A 27,774-nucleotide genomic window follows, 5' to 3' on the forward strand; every position below is an offset into this window, starting at 1 on the left:
TGTGAGGACTCTATTTGTGTCTCCATAGGGAACAAAGCAGGCTCTTAATTCAAATCTCCATGGGGCGAATTAATCGATAGGACAAAGGTTATCTTTTGGGTGAACTGTCTCTTTAAAAGGTTGTATTATTGATACTTTTTTGACAACAGTCATTGTCACATGAGTTTCTTGAACGGTATTTTGTTGTTCACCGGGTGGGGAAAATAAAGTTTACCGTAGTTAGTTTGACTTCACTGCTGGTGAAAGATGTCCCGTGACCAACGCGTCACGTGACAAACAACAAACACAATGTGCTGGTAGAACAGAAACGAGTACACAAAACAATCTGAGTATACAAAACGATCCCGTGTATGAATGAACAGTCTGCTTTTTTGTTTTGCATGCAACCTTTGTATGTTTTTTTTTTCTTTTTCTTCTGTGGGACAGTGTAGTCATGTGGTTGGACTGCATTTCCCACAAAGCACCAATACTGCTGGGCAGGGGATCTCCGCTGCAACACATTTAATCGCTTACACTCTATATTTCGTCGTTGTCGGGTGAAAACCTTGTATGTCCAAAACCGTTTGTTTTGCATTTATCATTTTAACAATGATTTAAACTAGTGAAAACAGACGATCTACAAGCAAACAACGCCTCGCATCGCGAGGCATTGTGTGCTTGTAGATCTGCTGTTTTCACAACTTTTGTGCGATCGCCTTGTATGAAGCAGCAGGGCTTTACTTTACGAAATAACGTACAATTTGAAACTTGGAGATACAAGGTTTCCGCTCGACAACAACGATTTGTTGGCTGGATTCCCAAGGGCTATACGCTAAATATCTTCGCCGAAAATAGCCAATCTAGAAAGTCGTGGTGAGCTTCTAGGTCGGCTATTCTGAGACTCGTGAGCTTGTTGATATTTTTGCTATTTTCGCCTAATGTTCGCCCCCCAGAATAGGGATGCTAGACTTTAAGAGGCTAACGGTGTCTTGAGGCAGATGCATCAAGGTAACTACGATGTGGAAAGAGACTCTCACTCAGGTCTGACTTACAAACATACCAACCCTGCCCCCCCCCCCCCCCCCCCCTCCCCAACCTCCTCTCCCTTCTTCTCTCCTTCCACTCCTCCTCACCCCTCTCGGGCAAAAGGAGGAATCTCTTCTCCAAATTTGGCACAGTGAGCAGAGTTTTTGGCTTCAAACAGCACCTAGAAGTAGAAAGACAGACGGTTAGTTATTTTATTATTAAAAATAAAATAAAAAAAATTCTCCCCCCACTCAAACACACACCCCATACAGGGCCGTTTTTAGTTTTGTATGTTTGATTTTGTGTGTTATGTGCGTTTTTCTTCCATACATGCATAGTTGCATACAGCACCAGCGTGTTCCGTTTTTTTTTTTTTTTTCATTCAATTTCAAGAGTTCTATAACTCTTCAACCACTAGATGGAACAAACCTGTATTTAAGTTATACGGTAGAGCTCAATGCTTGAATCAAATACTTTTGTACTTTTACTCAAGTAAACCTAGAATACCAGACGTTTACTTGTAACAGATTATTTCCACATTGCAGAATTGATACTTTTACTTCCACCACTGCAACATCCTCCGTTTCCATCCAAAAATGACAACATTCGTGGTAAAATAAGCGATTTCTACCCGGTCGTTTTGAAAGTAATCACTTGTCTGTTGGCTTGTGTATTATGTAAATCTCAAAGAAAGATGTATTAACAATGATATTTTGTGCAAAATGTAAGCATTGCATTATGTTTTGTGTTGTTAAAGAAAAAACATCACTCCCCCCTTCTCTCTTTATGGAGGAGGAGTGTAGAGGGCAGAGTAAAATATTTTTTTCTCAAAATCCTCACTACTGCCCCCACTGTCGCCACTTCTAGTGTAGACCTGCGGTCCTTATCGTCGTTGTCGGGTGGAAACCTCGTATCTCCAAGTTTCAAATGTTCTTTCACAAAGTAAAGCCCTGCTTCATCATACAAGGCCGTCGCACAAAAGTAGTGAAAACGGCAGATCTACAAGCACACAACGCCTCGCGGTTGTAGATCGGCTGTTTTCACTAGTTTGAATCCTTTTTAAAATGATAAATGCAAAACGAACGGTTTTGGACATACAAGGTTTTCACCCGACAAGGACGTTATGTATTACTATGCATGGTACTTACCTCGTTGTGTACGTAGCTTTCGCAGCAGTAGCACCACACAGAGAGGTCTGCAAAGCTGAGGACTATGGGATGTTCCGCCACCGTGCCGTGTATGACCATGTGCTCGTTGACATAGCGACCGCAGAACACCTACAGTAAAACACACGGTAGCCATTTCAGTCCATTAACCACTTGAACCCTCTATACTTAGTACACTTGACTCGGAATGAATGGGCTCTGTAGTAGGTACACTCTTGTTTTCATTTTCATTTTTTCTGCTACTCCTTAACTTCAAAGTGACTAACGCTACATCACTATGGAAACTAATCATGCCATTAAAATCAAATCACTGGTGAACACAAGACAAACAAATCGATTGTCAACTTTATTATTATTTTTTTGTTGAACCCATTTAATAATTTTCTATCCATCTGATTATTGGCATGCGTAGTTACTGCCATGGGTTAAAGCGAGGGCAAAAAAATAAATCCCAAGACGGAAATGTATTTTGCCCCGTGCAGGGCTCTAATGAGTGAGATCCATTCCGGAATTGAAAAATCGATTTGACGATTTTCTTATTTTTTAATTCGTGGAAAGGAAAAAAAAAATATTAAGATTAAAAATGGATTTAACAGCCCTACCTGGTAGCAGATGAGACAGATCCAGTTCTCGGTCTCAGAGCCACAGTCCTGACACGGCAGGAAGATGTCGATGCCCGCTGGTGGGAGGGGCTTAACAGCATCCAGGTGAGGACACCAGGAGAGTGGTTCTACCACATGCATGGTATTCTAAAGAAAAAGAGAGAGAGACAGGGACAGAGATGAGAGAAAGAGAGAGATGGAGAGAGACAGAGAGAAAAAGAGAGACTTTTGAATTCTAACATTTAATAAACACTTTTTAATTAACAAAATTGTATTAAAACAATATATATATATATATATATATATATATATATATATATATATATATATATATACATACACAGTCGTTGTCAGGTGAAGACCTTGTATGTCCAAAACCGTTCGTTTTGCATTTATCATTTTAAAAATGATTTAAACGCAGTGCGAGGCGTTGTGTGCTTGTAGATCGTCTGTTTTCACTACTTTTGTGCGACAGCCTTGTATGATGAAGCAGGGCTTTACTTGCGAAAGAATGTACACATTTAATAGACCATCTTTTGTCATGGAAAGATCAGATTGAATCAGTGTGTAAGAAAACAAAGCAAAGAATCTACTTCCTTTGCCGTTTAAGATCATTTGGTGCTAGTAGACCGATTCTTCTTATGTTTTTCACTTCTGTTATCATGAGTGTTCTTCAGTACTGTAGTACCACCTGGTATGGATGCTTGTCTGCAGCCCTAAAGTCACAAATGCTGCAACAACTGAACATTTGTTCAAAGATAGTGGATAACCACTGCAGAGGCTATATACGACTACGTACGATAACAGCATTCTAAGGTTGGCAAGAAATAGTACCTCTAACAGTAGCCATGTGTTGCATAGAGAATATAGGTTACTGCCTTCAGGAAGGAGATACGGTGTTCCAGCATACAATAAGGTCAGACTAAAAAGGTCCTTTGTCCATCAGTCGACTTTAAGGCTTAATCAGGAGTTTGGCCAAAGGTAGGCTAGGTGGTGGACATTGCTCTTGTCTGTATTATCCTTACGTATGTAATCTTATCTTTGTTTGTGTCAATTGTATGTATATGTTGTCGCATACATGGCCGCTGTGTCGCAAGACAAATTTCAGTGTGAACTGACAATAAAGTATTATATCTATATCCATTTGAAACTTGGAGATCCGAGGTTTCGGCCCGACAACGACGATATGTTTACTCGCGACCCATATGAATGGGACACAACCCTGGGTTTGGGCAAACGGTGCAGTAAATGTATTGTCAGTACCCCGTCGTCCATGAGTTGACCACAGATCAGCTCCAGGGCAGTTTGAGGTTTGGACCAACCACACGCTCCCTCTGACCGCTGCTCTCCAGCTGCTTCTGCCTCGCGTCCACCGGCAACCGCTGGGTCGCCGGGGGCAACAGCTTCCGAGGTTGTTGTGGCAACAGCCTAGGAAGGGGAGAGAGAGGGATAGTCAGACAGACAAATGAAGGATGATCAATCCATTTTAGAGTTCTCAAACTCTTCCCGAGCCCGACCCTACCCGACGTATTCGGGCCGATTTATTTATATTTTATTTATTTATTTTCCTTCACTCTGGCTTTTTTGGGCTTCGGGCTTAAAATGATGAAACTCGTTAGGGTCGGGCCGAGCCTCGGGCCTGCCCCGTCGGGCCCAGTTTGGGCCGGGCCTTAATTTTCAGGCCTGTTGAGAACTCTAATCCATTTAGGCCTAGAATTATTGAATGCTTTAACTATTGAAAACCGCGAGGAAAAGAGAAACATTGCTTGCACAATGTTGCACATGTTGAAAACATCGCAACATTGTTGCAAGGAAACTACGTTGCAAACATTGTTGCACATGTTTCCTTGCTACACTGTAAAGAAGAAATATCATTGCAAACAAAATTTAATGTGAAATATTTTGGCTGCACCAGACAACAACCTGAGGCTGAGGTGTGCTGGCTGTTGATTGGTTCTCTTCAGAGTCAACAGACTCCGCCTTCAATTCCTCCCCATTGGAGCTTCTACGAGGGGCAGGGCGCATCTTCTGCCTGGCTCCCCCCACCGGGACCGATGCAAGGCTAGCATTGGCTGAAGGACTCTGACCGATGTCAAGGCTGGCCAATCCCTGTGCAAGCTGATCGACACCGTCCTACAACATATTATCATCGTTAGACAGACAGACAGACAGACAGACAGACAGACAGACAGACAGATCAGACAGACACAACAGTGACAATCAGAGAGACAGACAGGTGTTGGTTTGGACTGACCGGTTTTGACTTCCTGCCTTTCCCCTTAGAACCACGCTTCCCACGATGCTTTGGGGTGGACAAGGAACGGATAGACTCTGGCACTAGAGAGAGAGAGAGAGAGAGAGAGAGAGAGAGAGAGAGAGAGAGAGAGAAAGAGAGAAAGAAACGGGATGGAGAAGACAGAGATTATAACAAATAGAAAAAGAACAAGATGAAGCTTGATGGAAATCTTTAACATCATAAACGAAACTGTATTAACTCATTGACTGCTCTATCACGAGTTTCCAGAGTTATTCCCGTTGTTTGACACCGCCACGCCCGAGTTGGGGCCGAATTTGCATAGATTTTTTTTTTATATATATAACTTCCTACTATCTACTAGCCATGATCCCAATTGTGAAATTGCATGTTTGACCCCCAGACCACTATGGATTACATGGCAGTATATGGAGAATTTTCTCAGTTCAGCCTGAAAGTGGCCATTTTTCAAATGCAACGAATGAGTAAAAAAACAACAACACATAACTGTAACTATCAATATTTCTAAATGCCACTAGTTGCCAGTCTAGGTAAAAATGATTGATTTTGGCACATCTAGACACACAAACGCGAGCGCGCGCACACACACACACACACACACAGTCCTCACGGTGTATCCGTAGCGATGACCAATAGGGGGCGTGGCAGCGGATGACCTCGTTAATGGCTACGACGGCGTTCTGGTGAGGGGGGGGCAGAGGTGTTGCCAGAGGAGGAGGGACGTCGCCTAGCAACACACTGGTGCACATCGCCATGGAGTCAGAGATGGACTGCAAGTTATAACCCCCCTAGAGAGAGAGAGAGGTACTGCAAGTTATAACCTCCCTAGAGCAGGGGTTTTCAAAGTGGGTGACGGGGCACCCTGGGGTGCCGTGACGGCAGTCCAGGGGTGCCGCGAGATAGATTGATAATATTTGGAATTTATTTGGACACTTGAAAATATATTTAGTATCATTTTAAACTTGAAGTACTACGTTATTTTCAGTCAGTTCTAACAAAAATGGCTATTATCTCAACGTTTACCTCGCAACATAATCACTAAAATATCATCACTGTCGGGCAGAAACCTTGTATCTCCAAATTTCAGATGTCTACGTCTTTTGGTAAAGCAAAGCCCTGCTTCATCATACAAGCCTGGCGCACAAAACTAGTGAAAACAGCCGATCTACAAGCACACAACGCCTCGCGATGCGAGGCGTTGTGTGCTTGCAGATCTGCTGTTTTCACTAGTTTAGTACATTAACAAACGGTTTTGGACATACAAGGTTTCCACCCGACAACGACGATATGCTATAAATATAAGGTTTTGGGAGAGAAAATTATAATGTAGGGGGGCCTCGGATTAAAAAAAAATATTTATGGGGTGCCCTGAGACAAAAATGTTTGGGAACCCCTGCCCTAGAGAGAGAGAGAGAGAGAGGGAGGGAGAGACCAGTAAGACTCCCTAATCGCGAGATAAGCGACCGTCACATCGCATACACAAACTTTAGAAGGCAATCGTAGCCAATCAGGAGGGAATATGGGAAATGGGACAGATCCATGTTGATGACATGACTTTAGAGATACTGTGTACCACTTTGCATGATTTTAGGCCAAAATCTGTAGGAGTCCAAAAATGTGTTTTGCAAGAATTGGCCTGAGGCTGATGGTGGCGCTAGAAGAGGGCCATGTAAGAAATCAGGGGTGGAGGTTGTGATTTGCCATCCAAGGAGTGTGTGTGCAAAGTTTGGCATCGATAGGGCCAACGGTGGCGGAGATATGAGTAGTGCCAAAAGTGTGACGTGACGTGACGGACAGACAGCCGGTGGAGCTTTTCATAGTAACTTGCGACGAAATGAAGTGGAAACTGAACTTCCCACAGATCGTAACCACCCAAGGTGAGTTTGAAAACATGACCAATGATTAAAAAAAAAACTCCCATATCTGCTGGGTGAAGTACTGTACAACAATGTGCAAACACAGCAGAAAGATTTGTGAGCTGCTCTGATAGGAGAAGGGTATCAAATGGAAGCACCTTAAAGACTATTAATCACTGGACTGTATATACTGTATACCCACCCTGTCTGTATTTAACCTTGATACAGTACATGAAAACTGTTTCACTCCTTTCACTTGTACATATTTTGTTTTGATTGTATTTTTGATTGTACTTCTGCTTTGTCAGTGTGAACGTATGTTTTCTCATGCCAATAAAGCCCTTTGAATTTAGTCAGGTTCACTATGTTAATAAAGGTTTATTCGTTGGATTTTTTTTGGAGATTTGTAAAACTATACATTTTTGGAATCTTCAGAGCATGGGGAATCCAAAAATCTTTGTTTGCATTTGCACAGACACCTGCAACGCCGCCATTTTGGACGTTCAAAATGGCCGACATAAAATTCATAATTTGTGCTATCTTGGCTTCTAGACCACCTAGAAACTTAATTAAACATGCTAATCCTATGTTTTCTGGGTCAAAGAATCGAATGGATGAATGATGGATGTAAAATGTTCTGGAGCCCCGCCCCCTTTCTGGGGGTTATCTATTTTGGGACCTCCCAGAACAGTACGCCAGCCAGTCCGATTTTCATAATATTAGAGTTGTTTTGTAGGTTTTAAAACATCCCAAGTTCATTTATTAGACTTTTAAAGCAGCCAGAATAACCTTTCTGACTTTTGTTTGGGGTCTTTCCTCACCTGGGACCCCCTAGACAGACCCCTGAGCCTATCTCAGTAATCGCTCTGCTCCTGCTCCAGAACAATGTTAAATTAGATCATAATTGAAGTATAAAAGTTGTTGTAGCTGGGCTCTGAAAACAAAAATGAGTAGTAGCAAATACCAGGAGTCTTCCACAGGGGGTCCAGGACCCCTGCTGGGTCCTCAGAGTTAGTACAGGGGGCCGCCAAATCTTGATGGGATCTTTTTTTTCACATTTGAAACTGAAACTTTGAATGTTTTTATGTATCCTGGGTTTATTGCGACCATAGGTCGCAGTTTGCGACCATAGGTCGCAGTTTACTATCAGAACCGTCACATCTTGACCGTATCTGTCTGTCTGTCTGGACGGGTAACGCTTTTTTGTTGATTGACTCTCACACTCTGACATCCCGCTCTGACATCACTGTGATATCAGGGGAACCAAATCTCCTTTATGCCCATATATGGAGATCCCTGTGATGCCAGGGGAACCAAATCCTTTTTATGGACAGGACTAGGTAGTCATCCGGCACAGCTCATAGCTGTGAACCTCTTTGTTATTGTCACCCCAAAACCCTCACCCTATCCTCTTAACCCTCTAAGGCCCACTGTTGTAATATTACAATGTTTGTAAATTATCCAAAAAAAAAAGGTTAAAGAGCCCAGGGTCAATTATGCCCAAAAAGATTCACTACAATGCAGTCATCTCAGACATGCAGGATCTATTGTCTTCATCATTGTCATCTTTAAAGTCCAACCTTATAGTGTTGACACAGTCTCCCCCATGGAGTGAAAGGCAGGTTATTTGGGCAGCTGCACCGTCCCTTGCAACCTGCTTTGCAGCCATATTTGATGAGCTCAAGTACTGCCTTTGGAGCAGGGAGGGCAAGACACCTGGCTGGAACATACCCTCCACTCTCTGAATACCATCTATTTTCTTCGATTGGTGGAAGCTCAGGGCAATTTGTCAGGTATGATTTATCCCGCATTGTGACGTAGTTGGCATGGAGGATATATCTCCCTCAAAGTTCTTTGACAGAAATAGATCCCATCTGAGTAATCACAGGGTTGTTGGACCTTTTGAACTGTAAACATGGCATGCAAAATGCTCCATTGAATGTTGATGGGAGCTCACCAATAATAAGCTTGGGAGGAATGGAACCCTTGCCAAGGTCCTTGAAGTGGTTAATGACTTGGTCATCATCATCAGGCTTCAAGTAGGCATTGACCCATGTCTTATTGGAGATAACAACAAATGCTCTTCCCCAGCCAGCACCAGAAAAATTGTGTAAGCCAAGGAACCCTTGACATTTGTGACATCCAATAACTTGAACTTGCTTGAATATATCTATTTCCATCGGTGGAGGACATCAGTGTTGAGTGACCAAACACATATGTCTTGCATAAGCCGCAGAGGCAAGGACTTGATGAGGAATCAGGGTATCAGCCTCTTAGTCTTCATGTGTGTGCGCAGTTCCACAAAATCATGTCCCTTGATGAAGGTATCGTATTATGATGCCTACTTTGTCATACCTAACAAATTGCCCCAAGCTTCAATCAATCGAAGAAAATAGATGGCATTTAGAGAGTTGAGGGTATGCTCCAGTCAGGTGTCTTGCCCTCCCTGCTCAAAAGGCAGTACATGAGCCCATCAAATTTGGCTGCAAAGCAGGTTGCACTCCTCCTTGCAAATGCTACGGTGGAGACTGTCAACACAATTAGGGAGGACGTACAGTAGTGTAGTGAATCTCTTTGGGCATAATTGACCATGAGCTCTTTAAGAGGATAGGGTGAGGGTTTTGGGGTGACGATTAACAAAGAAGTGTGTGTGTGTGTGTGTGTGTGTGTGTGTGTGTGTGTGTGTGTGTGTTGTGTTGTGTTGTCAGTGTGAGTGCAGTGCAATAACTGGACACGTTAGTCTGCACACACAAAGTTAGAAGTTGCAATACCTTAATCCCTGCAGTAACACCTGTCAACCATAACTGTCTAACACAATTTTTTTATAATACTGAGAATACTAATAAATCATCGAAGTACAATACATAAACCCAGGATACATAAAAACAAGTTTCAAATGTAAACAAGAAAATCCTTTCCTATCAAGATTTGGTGGGCCCCCTGTAGTAACTCTGAGGACCCCCCAGGGGTCCCGGACCCCCTGAGGAAGACCCCTGGTATTTTGCTTACTCATTTTTGTTTTCAGTGCCCAGCTACAACAACTTTTATGCTTCAATTATGATCTAATTTAACTGGAGCAGGAGCAGAGCGATTACTGAGATAGGCTCAGGGGTCTGTCTAGGGGGTCCCAGGTGAGGAAAGACCCCAACCAAAAGTCAGAACGGTTATTCTGGCTGCTTTAAAAATCAAAGAATGAACTCAGGATGTTTTAAAACCTACAAAACTATAAAAAATATTATGAAAATCAGACATTAACTGGCTGGCGTACTGTTCTGGGAGGTCCCAAAATAGATAACCCCCAGAAAGGGGGCGGGGGTCTGGAACATTTTATACCCATCATTTACTCAGTCGCTCCGTGTGCCAGAAAACATAGGATTGGCATGTTTAATTAGGTTTCTAGGTGGTCTAGAAGCCAAGAACGCACAAATTATGTATTTTATGTCGGCCATTTTGAACGTCCAATATGCCGGCTTTGCAGGTGTCTGTGCAAATGCAAACACAGATTTTTGGATTCCCCATGCTCTGAAGATTCCAGAAATGTATAGTTTTACTAATCTCCAAAAAAAGCCAACAAAAATACATAGTGGACCTGACTAATTGAGAGAGAGAGAGAGCAAGAGAGACACAAGAAAAAGCTTAATCTCTGTCATCAGTAGACTGACCATCATACAGGCATGTGTGTGTGTGTGTGTGTGTGTGTGTGTGTGTGTGTGTGTGTGCGTGCGTGCGTGCGTGCGTGCGTGCGTGCGTGCGTGCGTGCTCGCACACGCATACCTCCAGAATGACGAGGACCCTCCCTCCGGCCAATGACATGAGGAGGTGAGTCATGTGGGCGTATCCTTCAGGTGTAAGTTGATACCCTCCCAGAGGGTCTCCCCTTGCTGCATCGAAACCAGCCGAGATGATGACCAGTCCTGGATTAAACTACACACAGAGATGATGACCAGTCCTGGATTAAACTACACACAGAGATGATGACCAGTCCTGGATTAAACTACACACAGAGATGTTTTAGTTTTTTAGATTCGTTTTAGCTTGCTTGACCACAAATAAGAATGTTATTTAGATGGCACATTGTATAGACATATCATCACTGTCGGGCAGAAACCTTATATCTTTAAGTTTCAAACGTGTACCTTTTTTGGTAAAGTAAAGCCCTGCTTCATCATACAAGGCCGTCGCACAAAAGCAGTGAAAACAGCAGATCTACAAGCACACAAAGCCTTGCGGTGCGTTGTGTACATACAAGGTTTCCACCCGACAACGACGATATGCTAGTTTTGATGTTTACCTGATATGCTAGTTAATTTGAGCCACCACATTGTTATGAAACTATTCACCCCGTTGTTTGTTGACTAGCGTTGCTTACTCTCGACTCACACGTGTAACAGTCGCTCTGGATGAGCGAGCATCTGCTCAATACCAAAATAGTAAACGAAACAGTATGTTTTTTTTACCTCTCTGGCGATCGGCATGACGACGGCGTGAAAGGCGGCCAGGTAATCGGAGTCTCCCATTCGTGCTCCGCTCCATGGAATGTTGACGTTAAACCCCGCCCCCTGGCGGAGTCCCACCTGATCACAGTCTGCGTCCCGGGAGGAGGGGAAGAAGGATCCGTGGTCATAGCGATGGAGGGAGATGTAGAGAACACTAAAAGAGACACACAGAGAGAGGAATGCATAAAGCTATAATACAGCCCAGGGGTCTTCAACGTTTTCAGACCGAGGACCCCTTAGTTGAGAGAGAGACGAAGCAGGGACCACAACCGGTTCAGAGATTCCATATAGTTTCATCATTTGACAGCACAATCATCAGTGTATTTTGGATTCATGTCAATGTGTGTTCAGATATTTAACCACTTGAACCGTCAATACTTAATAAACTTGACCTTTCACTCTATACTTAGTCTGCTCTTTTTCCCCACTCTACACAAAACCTTGTCAACACACTTTGGGGTCAACTGGGGTGGGGGTCCAAGGTGGACGGGGCCTTAATTATTTCATACTTTAGATATTGAAAAATAGCAGATATACAAGCTCACAGCACGGCACCGAGTTTTTGAAAAGTCGTGAAAATGTGTGCAAACATTTGAATATATGTATTTTTTAAGCAAACATTTGTAACTCAAATTTTGCTTCTGGAGGGGGGGGGGGTCACATGAAAACGTTTGAGCACCACTGACATAGAAACATAGGTTTTTCAAAAAACCTTAGAAGGATTTGAAATATTCAAAGACTGTGACCTTGTATATCTGCTATTTTTCAATAGTTAAAGCGCAAAATAACGCGTTCCCAGTCTAAATGTGTTAAACCCCCTCCCCCTATCAGAGGCGTCAAGTGGGTATGGCAAGCTATGGCAGCTGCCATACCTTGGCTACAGGGGGGAAATAATAAAATGTACTTTTCATCGTGCCTGTTGCTAAGGTATGGCAACATGACTGGTGTCTTGCGAGGGCGCGTGTGCAAGACACCTGTCATGTTGCCATACCTTAGCTTTTTCTGAACTGACGCCACTGCCCCCTATGAAGAACATTGAACAGTGAAGGGCCCAGAATTTGGTGCGACACCCAGGGTTCCCACACATCTTTCCACCAATTAATTTCCAAAACTTTTCCAGAATATTTAACCCGATTTCCAGGACTATATAACAATAATTCAGCTCAATAACGAGTCGCTTACTCCTATGCGCAATGCCCAAAGACAAGTAGTGTATGTCAGTGGTTCTCAACCTTTTCAGGCCGTGGTCCCCGAAATAATCATATTTGAACTGGGGACCCCCCACCCTGACGAGCACTAAGAATTTTATTGTGAGAATAGCCGATCTACATGCTCACAACGCCTCGCGTTGCGAGGCGTTGTGAGCATGTAGATCTGCTATTTTCACAATTTCTGCCTCTATTTTCACAATTTGGCCAATGTTTAATTTGTCATTTCAGAGGTATTAACAAAATCAATAACCAAAGACAACGCATAGCCAGGACCTTCCAGGACCCTTGATCAATTCCAAAACTTTTCCAGTACTGGAAAAAATATTTTTCAAATTTCAAAATATTTCCAGGAATTTCATGACCGTGGGAACCCTGGACGCCCCTGCTGCCCGCCTCACCTCTTGTCCTCCTCGAAGATGTGCTGGGTTCCGTTGCCGTGGTGGACGTCCCAGTCCAGGACGAGGACCCTGAGGTGGGCGGTGAGGGACTGGGCGTAGCGCGCCGCCAGGGCCGCCGTGTTGAAGAAACAGAAGCCACACGCCGTGTCCTTCTCAGCGTGATGTCCGGGAGGACGGACGATCGCCACGCCGTTACACACCTGAAGAGACAGACAGACAGACAGACAGACAGAAAGACATACAGTCAGATAGAGTAGGGCTGCCACGATTATGACGTTTTACATGACGATTGATTGTCACTCAAATAATTGCGATTAACGATTTAATTGTGTATTTGTTAATACTGTAATTGGTAAAAGGTACTTATAATATACGTCTCTTTTTCACTCTCTATCAAATGTCTTTGCCAACAAATAGCCGATCTACAAGCTCACAACGCGTTGCAGCGTTGTGAGCTTGTAGATCTGCTACTTTTTGGGCAAAATGTTCCACCCCAGGATAATGGGATTTTATTATCGCGGTAATATCGTAAATCGCGATTTCTTTGGTCACAATAATCGTGACATGAAATGTTCATATCGCCCCATCCCTAGTTGTACAGTGTGTGTTTGGTAGTCTGGTTACCTTCCCAGTCAGGATGTGTTGGGCTGTGTTGAAGCAGCTCCCAGCAGCCAGCAGGGCACTGTGGTAACTCTGGTTGTTGACAAAAATGGAATTGAACTCCTGTCCAAGACGATGCAAGTCTCTGGGCTTCATCTCCTCTGAAGACTTTATCAGAGCGATGTGAGACAACCTGCACACGCACGCACGTACGCACAAAACACACGCACACAAAGGCACACGCACAGACACATTTATTAGTAGATTAATAAATGATTATTAGTAGACAGAAGAATCAACCATATATCACTGAGTATAAAATATGTGTAGGGCTGACACGATTATGACATTTTACATGACGATTAATTGTCACTCAAATAATTGCGATTAACGATTTAAGTGTTTTTGTCGTTGACAATTACATTTTTGTTTGACTTTAGACTGAAGTTGCACATGGCAGATATGACACATAACCCAAATATACAAAGAAATGAAGGACATATTTGACTTTGCACTTTAAAAAGAACATCGCGATTTCCACTATTTTTTAAATGCTTGAACATATATAAACATTTTTCAACATGTAAACGATTATGAAGATTATCACAAAATAATTGCGATTATGTCAAATAATTGCAATTAGACGATTATGTAATAATTGTGACAGGACAGCCCTGTGTGTGTGTGTGTGTGTGTGTGTGTGTGTGTGTGTGTGTGTGTGTGTGTGTGTGTGTGTGTGTGTGTGTGTGCGCGCGTGTGTGTACCCATGGCACATGGCCAGTTCCTCCTCGGTTGCCAGGCGGGATGGTATCCGTTGACAACGAGCGACCAATCCCAGCTCTTCGTGCTTCGAGAAAATCTTAGAAATCCTCTGAGGCTGTTCAGGATGATGACTAGAGAGAGAGAGAGAGAGAGAGAGAGAGAGAGAGAGAGAGAGAGAGAATCACCATACTGGAAGGTGTACATACAGTAACTGACAAACAGACACACAGGCACGCACGCACACACACACACGCACACACGCACCTGTCCCACATGTTGAGATGTTCCATCATCTTGGGGTCATAGACCAAACCTGTGGTCAGTACGGCAGACCGGGCAGGGCTGACCTTCGCTGTGTGGTTCTCCTCCGTTTCCCTCAACACTTCACCTTCAGCCTGTAGGCCACCTTCTACAAGAACATTCCTATTATTATTACACTCTATTACAGTGGTTCTCAACCTTTTCAGGCCGCGACCCCCAAAATAATCAGATTATAACTGGGGACCCCAAACCCTGACGAGAGTTGAGGCATTACATTTTGTATAACACGGTTCTATTGTGAAAATAGCAGATCTACATGCTCACAACTCCTCGCAACGCGAGGCGTTGTGAGCATGTAGATCAGCTATTTTCACAATTTCTGCCTCTAATATTTGACAATTTGGCCAATGTTTAATTTGTCATTTTAGAGGTATTAAAAAGTCCTTAAATTGTCACTTTAGAAATGTGTAGATACCCTCTATGGACTTAAACTTTATGGTGGTTTATTTACTTTTCAGTGAGAAAACAACGTTGCACATTAGGTTAATCATCTGGGGACCCCCCAAAATAATTTGACCCACAGGTTGAGAACCACTGTTCTATTACATGTGTTTTTTTTTCCTATTACACAGATTTTTACATCAGTGTTTCTGTTTCCCAACCCGGGGTCCCGGCCCCCCATGTCTGTCTGTTGGTAGAACATTTTAAACATGTTGCACTAAATCATAACTTGGATGAAATATCCACTTTCATCATGGCATCGCAAGAAAGCAACAACATTAGGCCACATCGGTGAAATAATGACTGCTGGCGTAAATGTATGTACCGATATGTCGGTTTGTGTATGTGTGTGCGTGCTTGCATTCACATGTAGGGATCGGGGGTCTCAAGCAAGAAGCGCTAAAAGATATTACATTGATACCATTTTCTTTTCATCACTGGGACCCCAATTTACACTACAAAAATCCTCAGTGTTACTTTAACTCTGACAGTGACAGACACGTAAGGGTCCATTTGGTTTCTAACTATCAGAAGAAAAAAATAATATATATTTCTTGGGAGTAATGATCTTGAATAGTGGAAGATGCCTGATGAAGGTCCAAGGTTTGAATGACCGCAACGTAGTATCTCAAATACAGTAAGCGAAGAAAGTGTTTCTAACTATCAAACAATTAGCGGGGCATCCTATGAAAGCCGCTCAAGAGCCAGTCCTGACCTGCAGGGACCCCAGGTTAACTCATACCCTGCCAAAAAAGACGTTTTTATAATAAAAACGTCTTTTTCACTATGGACCTCCCTGCCAGACGTCTTCTGGACGTCTTTTTTTTTTTAAATAATAAAAAATAAATAAAAAAAAATTGATTTTTTTTTTTTTTTTTTTTTTAACATTTTTTTTGGACCTCCAACGGTGTACTAGGCATGATCGCGATCGCGAAATTGCATGTTTAACCCCCATACCAACCCCATCTTTCAAACATGGCAGCCATGTTTGTTTACATTTGAAGAAAACATAAGGGCTGCCTTCTCCTGAATGCCTGAACGGATTTCCAAGCGGATTTTTTTGTTTGAAAGCTGTGAAAAGCATGCACATGCATAGTGCATGATCTGTGCACGAATGTGTGCACCAGCGTGCACACTATTTTTTTTAACCCTTTGTTGGTGAACCGGCAATATAAGAGGTCCCCACTTTAAATATGGCACCGACTGAGTTAAGAACCAGTGCATGACATGAACATGGTGAGATGTGGGTGTTGTTACCCAGTACTTGAAGACAGGACCAGTAGGGGTACAGGGCTGATATGGTGTCAGAGATGGACTTCAGAGCACTGGAATGGACGGAGACAGACAGACAGACAGAAAGACAGACAGACAGAGAGGCGTTAATGAGAAGAACAAAGGAAGATAATATAACACAACGTTTTCATGCCAAGGACCCCTTAGTTGAGAGAGAGATGAAGCAGGGACCCCCACAACCTGTTCATAGATTCCATATAGTTTTATTGTTTGACAGCACAATCATCAGTGTATTTTGGATTCATGTGAATTTGTGTTTTCAGATATTTAACCACTTGAACTGTCAATACTTAATAAACTTGAACTTTCACTCTGCACTTAGTCTGCTCTTTTTCCCCTCTCCACCAAAGTCCTTTGTCAAGAATAGCTGATCTACAAGCTCACAACGCCTCGCAGTAGATCTGCTAGATCTGTCGATCTGCTAGATCAGCTTGTAGATCTGCTATTTTTGGCTAAAGTTCTAGAATATGGATGCTAGGGTTCAAGTGGTACTACAGTAGGTGCAGTATAATAGTGAAATATTACCTGGTACTAGGTGTGGTGCTACGAGGTACCAGGTCAGGACAGGGGTCCCCCAGTAGAGATCTAATGCAGGCTGCAGCGCCCTCTGCTGTGGACTGCAGGTTATATCCACCCTGAAAACATATAAACACATTACCCACGATTTATCAGAAGCCGTCTCATACCTACAGCAAGTTAAAAGAGTTTCACTACAATCTGTAGTTCATTACATCGGCGGCTTGACGATGATGTACACGTAGTCCCTGCCCCTGGACATGATGCTATTATGTCGCAGGGATTTATACCCCCAATCCAACCCTTGATGCTGACAGTGTTGTTTTTGACAGCACATTTTGATTTAGTTTTAGTCATAGTCTTTTGAATCAAATGTCTTTTAGTCTTAGTCATAATTTAGTCACCCGAACAGTTTTAGTTTTAGTCGACGAACAGTTTTAGTTGACTAAATATCATAAGATGTATTTTGGCAGGCCTTGATGGCATTGTAATGACTGATTTTACACTTGGTTGCGTGCTGAAAATAGCCGATCTACAAGCTCACAACGCGTCGACTTCTCCACTAGTCACCCTCCCTAACGTTTTAGTCTAGTTTTTATTTTGTTGAAGAAATTGTCAATATATTTAATCTTAGTTTCAGTCATCATAGTTTAGTTTTTATTTAGTTTTCGTCAGTGAAAAAAACGTAGTCGACAAAACATTTTTCGTCATAGTTTTAGTCGACAAAATCAACACTGGATGCTGAGTGGCAAGCAAGGAGGCATTGCTTTGGTACGACCCGGTCGGGGAATCAAACCCCCGACCTCCCAATCTCAGAGTTGACTCTCCAACCCAGGGGTGGGAAATTATTTTTTCCATGGGGCCACATGAACAACAAATATTGTGGAGGGCCGGCCAAAAGGCGGTGCTCCCCGCAAGATGTGCACCCCGCAAACTAAAAACACGGCTTTACCTCCGACTTCAGTAAATAAATAATTAGCAGTCAATTTTTTGTTGAAAACCCGGCATTGGGCATTGACTTTTATTTTTTAGCCACTTTAGCCATTTTTGATGGGTAAGGTAAGGCAGGTCGTTTTGACGCGTGACCAGTCTGACCACCTGCTTGTTTTTGAGACAACGATCCAATGATCACACACACGTGCTGATGTACGTATTGCGTCGTCCATATGTACGTGAATAAAAACCTTCAAAATAAAAGGAATGCAGCTTTAGTCCATGCATGAGGTAGAATTAGAAAATGCGTTTATTTTGTCATTTGCCATTAACCCTACAAGGGCCGTTCAGAGTGACCCAAAGGGCCGCACAATGCCCCAGTCTGCTCTAACCAGTAACTGAAATGGTTAGAGCACACCTGGGCAGTTCTATATTGTCACTGTCGGGCGGAAACCTTGTATCTCCAATTTTCAAATTTGCGTTTTTTTTTCTCTCGCAAAAGCAAAGCCCTGCTTCATCATACAAGGCCGTTGCACAAAAGAGTGAAAACAGCAGATCGCGAGGCGTTGTGTGCTTGTAGATCGTCTGTTTTCACCAATTTAGTTCATTTTTTAAAATGATAAACATAAAACAAACGCTTTTGGACATACAAGGTTTGCACCCGACAACGACAATATATTTATGTATGCAGTAGCGTGTAGTTCTTTATGTATTCATGTTTGTAGTCCTTGCAGTACCTCCAGTGACAGGACCACTCTTCCATCAGCCAGGCCCGTCAACATGTGTGTCAGGACGGACAAACACTGTGGACTGCAAGACATCTCGCCCTGGAGAGCGCACGCACAAACGAACAAAAGAACGCACACACGCGCGCGCGCACACACACACACACACACACACACACACACACAGTGAAAATACTTCAGTAATATTGATATGATATGGATCACTGGTTCTCAATCTTTTCAGGCTGCGATCCCCCTAAATAATCATATTTGAACTAGGGATGGGACGATATGAAAATATCATATCACGATTATTGTGACCAAAAGAATTGCGATTTATGATATTATAGCGATAACATATCCCAAACATCCATTATCCAGGGGCAGAACAAAAAATAGCAGATCTACAAGCTCACAACGTTGTGAGCTTGTAGATTGGCTATTTTTTTGTCAAAGAGATTTGGTAGAGAGCAAAAAAAAGACTACCAAGTACTTTATTTACAGGTTGGTTTTAACGATTATAGAGGGTGTGCTGGATATGCAGCTCAGCAAATAAAAGGTGAATTGATCCCAGTCCATGACGGAGGATGATATCACAATAAATTAAATCTCCACGATACGATTATTCAAGAGTGTTTTTTATCACGATAAATGATAATAGCGATTATCGTCCCATCCCTGATTTGAACTGGGGACCCCCAACCCCATCCTGACTGTGGACCCCCACCCCCATCCTGACAAGCACTTGGAACTCTAGCTTGACTTTGATAAGCAGAGATTAAAAATGTTTACCTTTGGGTCTCCGTCCAAACAGTCAAACCCTGCAGCGACCAGGACCAACTCAGGCTGGAACTACAAAAACACAACAACAACTATTAGTATTACATGTGTGTCACTGTAGTGTAAGCAGTATATCGTTGTTGTCGGGTGAAAACCTTGTATGTTCAAGACCGTTTATCATTTTAAAAATGAACTAAACTAGTGAAAATAGCAGATCTACAAGCACACTTGCTTGTAGATCGGCTGTTTTCACTACTTTTGCGCGACGGCCTTGTAGGATGAAGCAAGGCTTTACTTGGTGAAAAAACATACAAATTTGAAACTCGGAGATATGAGGTTTCTGCCCGACAGTGACGATATATGCGTGTGCATGTGTGCGTGTGTGTGCGCGTGTGTGTGTGTGTGTGTGTGTGTTACCTCGTAGGCTACTGGCAGTAGAAGCTGCTGAAAGGCTGCAATATAATCTGCATCTTCCATTCCAGTCTATATAAACATTATACAAATATTGATCACAATCAGAATTATTTTTACAGTATATAATGTATACAGTATGTATATTTGCACATGAGCAATTTGTCTGGGTGAGGCTGGTGGTAGTTCCAGAGCTCGGCCAGTGGGGGGCAGAGTTGACACGATAAACACACAGAATGACATTGTATCAGTGACCTTATTCCATGGCAGGTTGATATTGAAGCCTTGTCCTGCTCCTGTTCCAATAGCACTGCTGTCCGAGTCTGAGAGATGAGGCCAAAATGTACCCTGTTCATACCGATGCACTGAAAAATACAACACACTGAGGGAGAGACACAGAGAGAGAGAGAGATGTTATAAATACATACAACAGCATGGCCAGTGTGTCAGTGTGTGTGTGTGTGTGTGTGTGTGTGTGTGTGTGTGTGTGTGTTAGGGCATTAACGAAAAAGTCGACATGTCGACTCAGTCGCCTTCATTATACAAGTCGACTCCCACCAGAGAAAGCTAGCAGATCTACATGCTCACAACGCCTCGCAATTATAGGTATTAAAAAAGTCCTTAAATTGGCACTTTAGAAATGTGAAGATACCCTCTCTACACTTAAACTTTATGTTGGTTTGTTTACAGTTGAGTGAGAAAACAATGTTGCACATTAAGTTAATCATCTGGGGACCCCCCAAAATAATTGGGGCGTCGTGTGTGATGTGATGACGGTATCAAACAATAAAGTCGACTTCAAATCCAATTTTTACTGAGTCGAGTCGACTTGCAGTGTGTGTGTGTGTGTGTGTGTGTGTGTGTGTGTGTGTGTGTGTGTGTGTGTGTGTGTGTGTGTGTGTGTACCTAGGGTCCTCTTGGAAGGTATACTGTATCCCCTGTCCATGGTGAACATCCCAGTCCACTATTAGAACCCTTAACAGACAGACAAAGAAAGGCAAAATAAACTAATGAACAGAAACTAAATCCACTTTCTGGAGTTAGTAATGTAAGGGGTAAAGGGCTCACTTCAAAATGCTGATGTAGCAATGGATCACGTCTCAGGTATTCATGTGTTTATTCGGGGGTGTTACAGCGAAGGCAGTGAGGTGGCGAGAGTGGTACGGCTGGGAACCTCAATGTCACCGGTTTGATTTTAGATTTTAGTATTTCAGCATGCAACAACTGGTCACATGATGCATGCATCATATGACCAGTTGTAGCATGCTGAAATACTAAAATATCTAAAAACAGATTGAACACAAAAAATAACTCAGGATTGTGTTGATCGTGTCCCAAACAACAATAAAATAAGATTTGGTTGTCCCAGAGGTGAAGTGGTCCTTTAAGTAAATCTAGTACATCTTTAGGGTAAAAACAAAAACGACAACACACACAATGTACATGTGCGATTATGCGCAGTGCGCACACACACGGAATCCTACCTTCTGACTTTGTGTGTTTTCTGTGCGTATCGCGCTGCCAAGGCCACGTTGTTAAACACGCTGTATCCATTAGACACTGCAGACTGCGCATGGTGGCCTGGAGGTCTGACACACACACACACACACACACACACACACACACACACACACACACACACACACACACACACACAATTAGGTTAATGTGGATGTGTATTGTGGGTGGATAACATGAAGAAGACACATTTACACGTCAAAAAACATGATTTTGTGTGGAGTGTGTCTTTTATATGTCGTGCACACACACACACACACACACACACACACACACACACACACACACACACACACAATTTCCTTTAATAAGAGTAGATGCTTACCTAGAAACAGAGAATCCATTGCGGAGTTCAGAAGTCATAACCTTGTCAACGAGCTGGAGAAGAGAACCTACTGCTGACAGCGAAACCTGAAATGTCTCCTACACACACACACACACACACACACACACACACACACACACACACACACACACACACACACACACACACACACACACACACACACACACACACACACACACACACACACACACACACACACACACTTATAGTAGTTCCAATATGAAATGCAAATCAAAACAAACAACATGATTTGTAAAGCTGTGTGTGTGTGTGTGTGTGTGTGTGTGTGTGTGTGTGTGTGTGCGTGTGCGTGTGTCTGTACAATCTATACATACCGTGTGTAGGTATACAGAGTCATAGTTGTCGGACAGTGTTTGAAGTTCCGCCTCGGTCATGGACTGAGTCGACTTCATCAGATCAACATACTCCTTACTGAAGGGGAGGGGAGGGGAGGACATAAAGAAGATACTTAGACATGTATAGTGATACAGTACTACTGACAGTTTAAATCAGAAGATCTGTCTGTCAAGCAGGGGCGTCAATTGGGTATGGCAGGGGTATGCAGCTGCCATACCCTGGGTCCAGGGGGGAAGATAAAAGTTCGTTCTAAATATGAATCCATGAATGTATCTTCGTCTATCTCTGCGGGTTATTATGTTGGTAAATTACAGTAAAATAACTACAAATGCAAAATTTAACAAAATGGTCACTTTAACAAGGCATTATAATTATATTCTCCACACTTGTATTCTCCCCATCTTAGCTGCACTTGAACAACCGTTCCAGGCTGCCATATCCAGCCCAAGAAACCACAGAAACGGGGGAAAAATAGAATGTACTTCTTAAAATAAATGTATCATGCCTGTTGCTAAGGTATGGCAACATGACTGGTGTCTTGCACGCGCGGGAAGACACCAGTCATGTTGCCATATCTTAGCTTTTTCTGAACTGACGCCACTGCTGTCAAGCATGACAGACCTGTTATGAGAGTCAAGCAGACTCACGTGTGAACAAGCAACAAGTCCTCTTCATTGGCTGGCCTGGGCTGAAAGGGAGGATGGAATGAAGGGAGGGAGGGAGGATGGAATGAAGGGAGGGAGGGAGGATGGAATGAAGGGAGGGAGGGAGGGAGGGGAGAAAGACACTGTGAGCTTTAACAGTAACAACACACAGAAAGTGTCAACTTAACATGACAACATGAGTCTCATATAATATACATTTAAATGGCTAAAATCGAAAACATTGTGTTTTGCCTTGAACAACGATAGAGCTATTATAATGCTATCCATGACCCATGTTTTGGATGTCTTCTTAGAGTAGCAGCATAAAAGAAAACCCAACTCTTTAGTATATTATAATCAAATAAAACAGCAATAATTATGCCATCTCGCAGCAAAACCCACACCGACATCACTGTAGTTTTACATCTTTAAGCTTCTCTCCTATAATGACTAATACCCAAAATATGGAGGCCATGTTGAAAGTTTGAAGTCTGTCTGTGGGTTTTATAGATATTTAACCAATGACAAGTATTAACAAGAGCTTGTGACTAAATAACTACATTGGGTCCATTGGAACACTGTTCAACAGGTAGCTGTTGAACAGTAAACACCAGACAGCAAAGATCGTTGTGCTCAAAATTATTCAACCCCATCTGAAAATTAGGTTTATTAGTGTAGCCACTGTTCCTTCCAAGTACTTAGAACTTGTGAACTATGCTCAAAACCGTACTTTTTGCAATTGCAATTGTTTTATATCCTTTTCCTTTTTTGTACAAAGCAATAATCTCTTATTATCTGAACCTTTCTGACCATTCCTTAGCCATGTTTCTAAACGGCTCTAATCACAGTCAACAAAGTCAACAAACTTCTAGTCAGGCCAGGTTCCACATCAGATGCAACTATTTATTCATAGGGATGTCAACGATTAATCGATTTTTGATTAATCGATCGATTAATCAATAATCGATATTTCATAATCGAAAATCGAAAAAAAAAAATATATATTTTTGTTTTGTTTTTTCTTTCTTTTTTTTAATACTATTTTATGGCTTAATTAGTTCGTTTCAACCAAAATATAGGCTAATAATAGTATTAATGATAATAGTAAATGGCCATTGATTTATTATTCACACCAGCACCAACTGTAAACTATAGTGTTTAGGCCTACTGTGTAGAGAGGAGGAGAGTGGCAGTGGCTCAGACACATGTGTGATTGATTTGGTTGATTGGTTTGGTAGCCATCATCAAAGAAAAGGGAAAACAGCGCCCTCTCTGCATTGTAAGCATTAGAGAACTGTCACTGACACACTAAAAAGAGTAGTAGTTATGGGGCTGTTAAGTATGACATCATTTTGTAGGCAGAGTAGAATTTCTGCCCCCAGTTTCCGTGAATCTTTTTACTATTTTTACTATTTACACATTTTTCTTCTCTTTGTTGTTGAAAGGAAAGTGTTAGAATTATACTTTAGTCATTATTTTTGTCTCGGATCTGTTGAAATAGCGAGGGACAGAAAATGCTCTGGGGGCAGAGTTCTCCTCCGCCTACAAAATGATGTCACGGCTTAAAAGCCCCATAGGCTACCAATTACCAGAAGAGTCATCTTGTACATAATATAAATGTGCATTGCAATCCAGTAAAAAAACGAAAAACAGAAAGAAAAACGTTTTTCTTTTTTAAAATTAAAAATAATAATTAATAATTAATAATCGATTATCGATTAATAATCGATTATTGCTATAGAATAATCGATTTTGATAAAGGTCCAATTTTGACATCCCTACGTATTTAAGCCCTTGATTAGTTGATTATAGATGTTTTCAGGTGTGCTTAAGAGTTGAATAATTGAAAGTGACAATGAACCAATCAAACGAGCATGACCCAGTCATGTATGGATGAACATCAGACCTCCAGAGGGACACAGCGAGAGCGCAGTCTTTGTCTGTCCAACTCCTCCATGATGGACGTCACTCTGGCAGGACACTCTGGGTGACTGGAGACAGACGTAGAGACGATTAAGAGACAATGTCCCATCATGAGTCAAACAGAGACAACAATTGTATTATTAAGGCTGCACTTTGGGTCTAACATCAGCTAAATGGATGGTCTGTTTAAAATCCATTTAGAAGGGGTACACATTATTGTGTATCATTATTTTATGCTTTAACTATTGAAAAATAGCAGATATACAAGCTCACAGCTGCAAGCTTGTAGATCTGCTATTTTTGAAAAATTGTGAACATTTTAATTTTGACCCGATTCTGTAAGTGTCTTTTGAATCCTTCTACGTTTTTTTGAAAAACCCTGTTTCTATGTCAGCCATCTGGCCAGCCATCGTCAAAGAAAAGGTCCTTCTCACTTAACTGGAGCTCAGTTAGTCTGTTCTTGAGATACTACTATGTCAGTGGTTCTCAAACTTTTTCATGTGAAGGACCCCCAAAATGATTTTTATTTAGCCACAGACACCCATCTCAAAATATTCAGTTCCAGGGACCACCCAGAAGCAAAATTTGAGTTACAAACGTTCGCTTTGAAAAATACATATATTCAAAGATTTGCACACATTTTCATGACTTTTTCAAAAATAGCAGATCTACAAGCTCGCAGCGCGGCACTCGAGCTTGTATATCTGCTATTTTTCACTGGTTAAAGCATTCAATAATTCTAGGCCTAAATGGGTTAAATCTGAAGGTTATCCAAGGTTTGGCTATCTCAGTGCTGCACATACACACACACACACATTCAGGAAGGCACATGCACGCACACGCAATGCTTGTTACCTGGGATCCCAGAGACATTTGTGCACGGTGAATATGTCACCGTAGACTAAACCTGTTCCACTGCCAGGCAGTTTGTTGTCTAGACCCTGAAACACACACATATACAAATCAATGTGGTCCCCTGCATGCACGGCACGCATGCACGGTCACATTGATATGGTGATACTGTATAAACATGCATGCATTAATGTGATCACTTTTAGCTTTACCAGGTTTTGTAATTGGTCGGCGAGCTGCTGGTTTTCTCTGTTCTTCATCTTTCCTCTCCTCTTCGCCTCCTTCAGACTGGAACTGGCACACTGAAACACACACACACACACACACACACACACACACACACACACACACACACACACACACACACACACACACACACACACACACACACACACACACACACACACACACACACACACACACACACACACACACACACACACACACACACACACACACACACACACACACACACACACACGTTAGAAAACAACAGTCCAGTCAGAAAACAAAACAACAGACCAGTCAGAACGGAAGACAATGGACCTGTCAGAAAAGAGCAGACCAGCCAGTGGAGGTCCAGCAGACAGATTGGAGTGTAAATGAGACCAAACTCCAACAACCACGTTGATGATTGATGGAAACGTCCATCCATGTTACTTAGCCAGTAACATGGGGGCCCCACCATAAATGTCACACGTGATCAGGAAGCGCTCGAAAATTAAGACTCAAGTCACTCAACTCCTCAGGCTGGCGGAGCTAGGCTCACATCACGTTCGTTTGCACTCGCCGGTGCAACTCGGTGATGCAATTCCAGCGCTCTTGTTGTTGTTGTTGTGGGCTTCTGTAGTTGCTTTGTGCCCCTCCTTCTCATTCCACTATTCCAGATCCCCCCCCCCCCCCCCCCCCCCCTCCCTTCTGCATGTCACTCATCGTCTCTTTCCTGTCTACCTACTGTACTATCAATAAAGGCAAAGAAATGCCCCAAAAATATATTTAAAAATGTCTTAAAATCATGTGAGGACCACTGCTTTAGCTGACAACGTATGAAATGCAAATAAAACACAATACACATTCCTGTTTATTCCTACACCCGGCGACGCCAACACCGACAGGCTATTAACGTAAAGCCTGCTTTATCCATTTTCTGCAGGGAGGCGGGGGAACCCCAAAACCTTTTCCATATTAAAATACCTGAAATTGCGGGGACAAAAAATACTACTGTCCCCCTTAATTCAGTGACCATGACACTAGGGATGGGACGATATGAAAATGTCATATCACGATTATTGTGACAAAAGAGATCGCGATTTACGACATTATCGCGATAATAAAAAAAAAAAAAATCATTATCCTGGTGCGGAACATTTGCCAAAAAATTTGCCAGGCTCCAGCCCATAGACCCGCCCACTCTCTGAGCGGGCTGGTTTGCCGCGCCGCGTTGTGAGCTTGTAGATCGGCTATTTTTTGGCAAAGACATTTGATTGAGAGTGAAAAAAAGACTATCAAAAAGTACGTATATAATGTACCTTTTACCAATTATAGAGGATTTAAGTGGTACTGGATATGCAGCTCGGCAAATAAAAGGTGAATTGATTCCAGTGCTTGACGGAGGACGATATCACGATAAATTAAATCTCCACAATACAATTAACGTGAGTGTTTTTTTTAATCACGATAACCGATAATATCACTTATCGTCCCATCCCTACATGACACACACACACACACACACACACACACACACACACACACGACACACACACACACACACACACACTTACACCAGGAGAGCTGGACAGTCTTGGGGAGCGTCGCACTGCCTTTGGTCCACCTGCCTGAGGTTCTGGCTCTAACCCAGAATGCATCACTGCTGCTGGGTCTGCTCCGTTTGACACACACACACACACACACACACACACACACACACACACACACACACACACACACAGTGAGTGAAAGAGGAAACGGAACAAAGTGAAGAACATGCCGGGGATGATGAAGAGAAGAGTGTAGAGCAGTGGTTTTCAACCATTTGCATATTAAAGTCCATTATTTATTGCTGGGCATTTGAGTCACAGACCACCATTTGATGAGATTTAGCCTCTCAGACCCAAGACGATAGAATATTTTGTTGCTGTTGTTGGATACGATTTTGTCCACAATTCCATGCTGTATTGATGTTGGTACCATTATAGGAGAGACAACAAACGTTGACCAAAATAACAATTCTTCTACAGTATTTAATTATGCAGAAAGTTCAATAATGCAGATGTTTAACAATAATTGAACAGTAAAAAAATGTACCCTCTCAAAAGTTAAAGACCTATAAGAGCTGGGAAG

At 42.4% G+C, this 27,774-nt stretch overlaps 1 protein-coding gene across 1 annotated transcript; it reads right to left on the bottom strand.

The window, feature by feature from the left end:
* Positions 1–1,080: 1,080 nt before the first annotated feature.
* LOC308292072 (histone deacetylase 6-like) lies at positions 1,081–27,774 on the bottom strand. Its single transcript, XM_080734299.1, has 29 exons — positions 27,758–27,774; positions 27,216–27,313; positions 25,644–25,733; positions 25,435–25,520; positions 24,563–24,647; positions 22,660–22,700; positions 21,991–22,087; positions 21,635–21,732; positions 21,276–21,380; positions 20,698–20,766; positions 20,047–20,173; positions 19,798–19,863; positions 19,393–19,452; positions 18,613–18,702; positions 16,952–17,061; positions 16,391–16,458; positions 14,636–14,780; positions 14,374–14,502; positions 13,634–13,802; positions 13,010–13,209; positions 11,362–11,554; positions 10,679–10,828; positions 5,659–5,836; positions 5,028–5,110; positions 4,697–4,906; positions 4,037–4,201; positions 2,774–2,920; positions 2,154–2,282; positions 1,081–1,186 (listed from the first exon to the last, which is right to left on the bottom strand). The coding sequence occupies exons 2-29, from the start codon at positions 27,297–27,299 to the stop codon at positions 1,109–1,111; spliced, it is 3,252 nt and encodes a 1,083-aa protein (XP_080590425.1). The 5' UTR covers positions 27,300–27,313; positions 27,758–27,774; the 3' UTR covers positions 1,081–1,108.

The sequence above is a fragment of the Nannobrachium achirus genome (genome assembly GCF_963921795.1).
Source record: "Nannobrachium achirus genome assembly, chromosome: 9".
Taxonomy (NCBI): domain Eukaryota; kingdom Metazoa; phylum Chordata; class Actinopteri; order Myctophiformes; family Myctophidae; genus Nannobrachium; species Nannobrachium achirus.